Source organism: Octopus bimaculoides, chromosome 29 (assembly GCF_001194135.2).
Source record: "Octopus bimaculoides isolate UCB-OBI-ISO-001 chromosome 29, ASM119413v2, whole genome shotgun sequence".
Lineage (NCBI taxonomy): Eukaryota > Metazoa > Mollusca > Cephalopoda > Octopoda > Octopodidae > Octopus > Octopus bimaculoides.
This window is the reverse complement of record NC_069009.1, coordinates 2,983,583-2,984,589: the sequence shown is the minus strand read 5'-3', so window position 1 is coordinate 2,984,589 and position 1,007 is coordinate 2,983,583. Positions and strand designations below refer to the sequence as shown.

Genomic DNA, 1,007 nt, shown 5'->3' with positions numbered 1-1,007 from the left:
TCGGTCGGTCGGTCGGTCGGTCGGTCGGTCGGTTGGTCGGTCACTCAAGATATCACTCTCACTCAAAGTCTCACTCACATTCAAGTTCTCATGTATACTAATTATATGTCTCACTCGCACTCGAGATCTCACTCACACTCAATTTCTCATGTATACTAATTATGTCTCACTCGCATTCGAGGTCTCACTCACATTCGAGTTCTCATGTATACTAATTATATTTTCACTTACACTCGAGGTCTCACTTACACTCAAATTCTCATGTATACTAATTATATGTTCACTCACAGTCGAGGTCTCACTCACACTCAAATTCTCATGTATACTAATTATCTCTCAAACAACACTCATACACAGATACAAGCACAAGGTCTCACTTATATACACAAATACTCCCGCTCAAACAATGTTTCATCACCGCTCACAGTTCACACTCAAGATGTCACTCGTACTCATGCCTTTACTCTGCTTCTCTTCGACAGCGTCATCCAAAGATGGATTTGAACAAAACAGACCTGCTGAGACTGTTGAGCTACTTAGAAGGAGAGTTGCAAGCCCGTGACGTTGTCATAGCAACACTGAAGGTTCGTATGGCACACTGTGCCTCTCTTTTTTTTGCATTTGCTTTCTGGTCTTCTTTTTCCTCCTCTTCCATCCATACACACTCACACACCCTTTCCTTTACTCTTCATTTCTTTCCTTAATTAGATTAAACCCTTCTGTTACCATATTTCTGTTGTTTCAATTAATTTTGAAAATAATACTCTCTTTTACTCTTTCACTCTTTTACTTGTTTCAGTCGTTTGACTGCGGCCATGCTGGAGCACCGCCTTTTAGTCGAGCAAATCGACCCCAGGACTTATTCTTTGTCAGCCTAGTACTTACTCTATTGGTCTCTTTTGCCAGACCTCTAAGTTACGGGGACGTAAATACACCAGCATCGGTTGTCAAGTGATGTTGCGGGGGACAAACACAGACACACAAACATATACACACACACACACACA

General features: G+C 41.7%; 1 protein-coding gene across 1 annotated transcript in view; it reads left to right on the top strand.

Annotated features, from left to right (window-relative positions):
- The window catches only part of LOC106871532 (CTTNBP2 N-terminal-like protein), a gene marked incomplete at its 3' end in the record, with an annotated part of 35,907 nt that overhangs the window by 31,405 nt on the left and 3,495 nt on the right, over positions 1-1,007 (top strand). Inside the window, exon 2 of the mRNA XM_052977835.1 lies at positions 483-584. Within this exon, the coding sequence (XP_052833795.1) occupies positions 483-584 (102 nt within the window). The remainder of the gene's footprint in view (positions 1-482; positions 585-1,007) is intronic.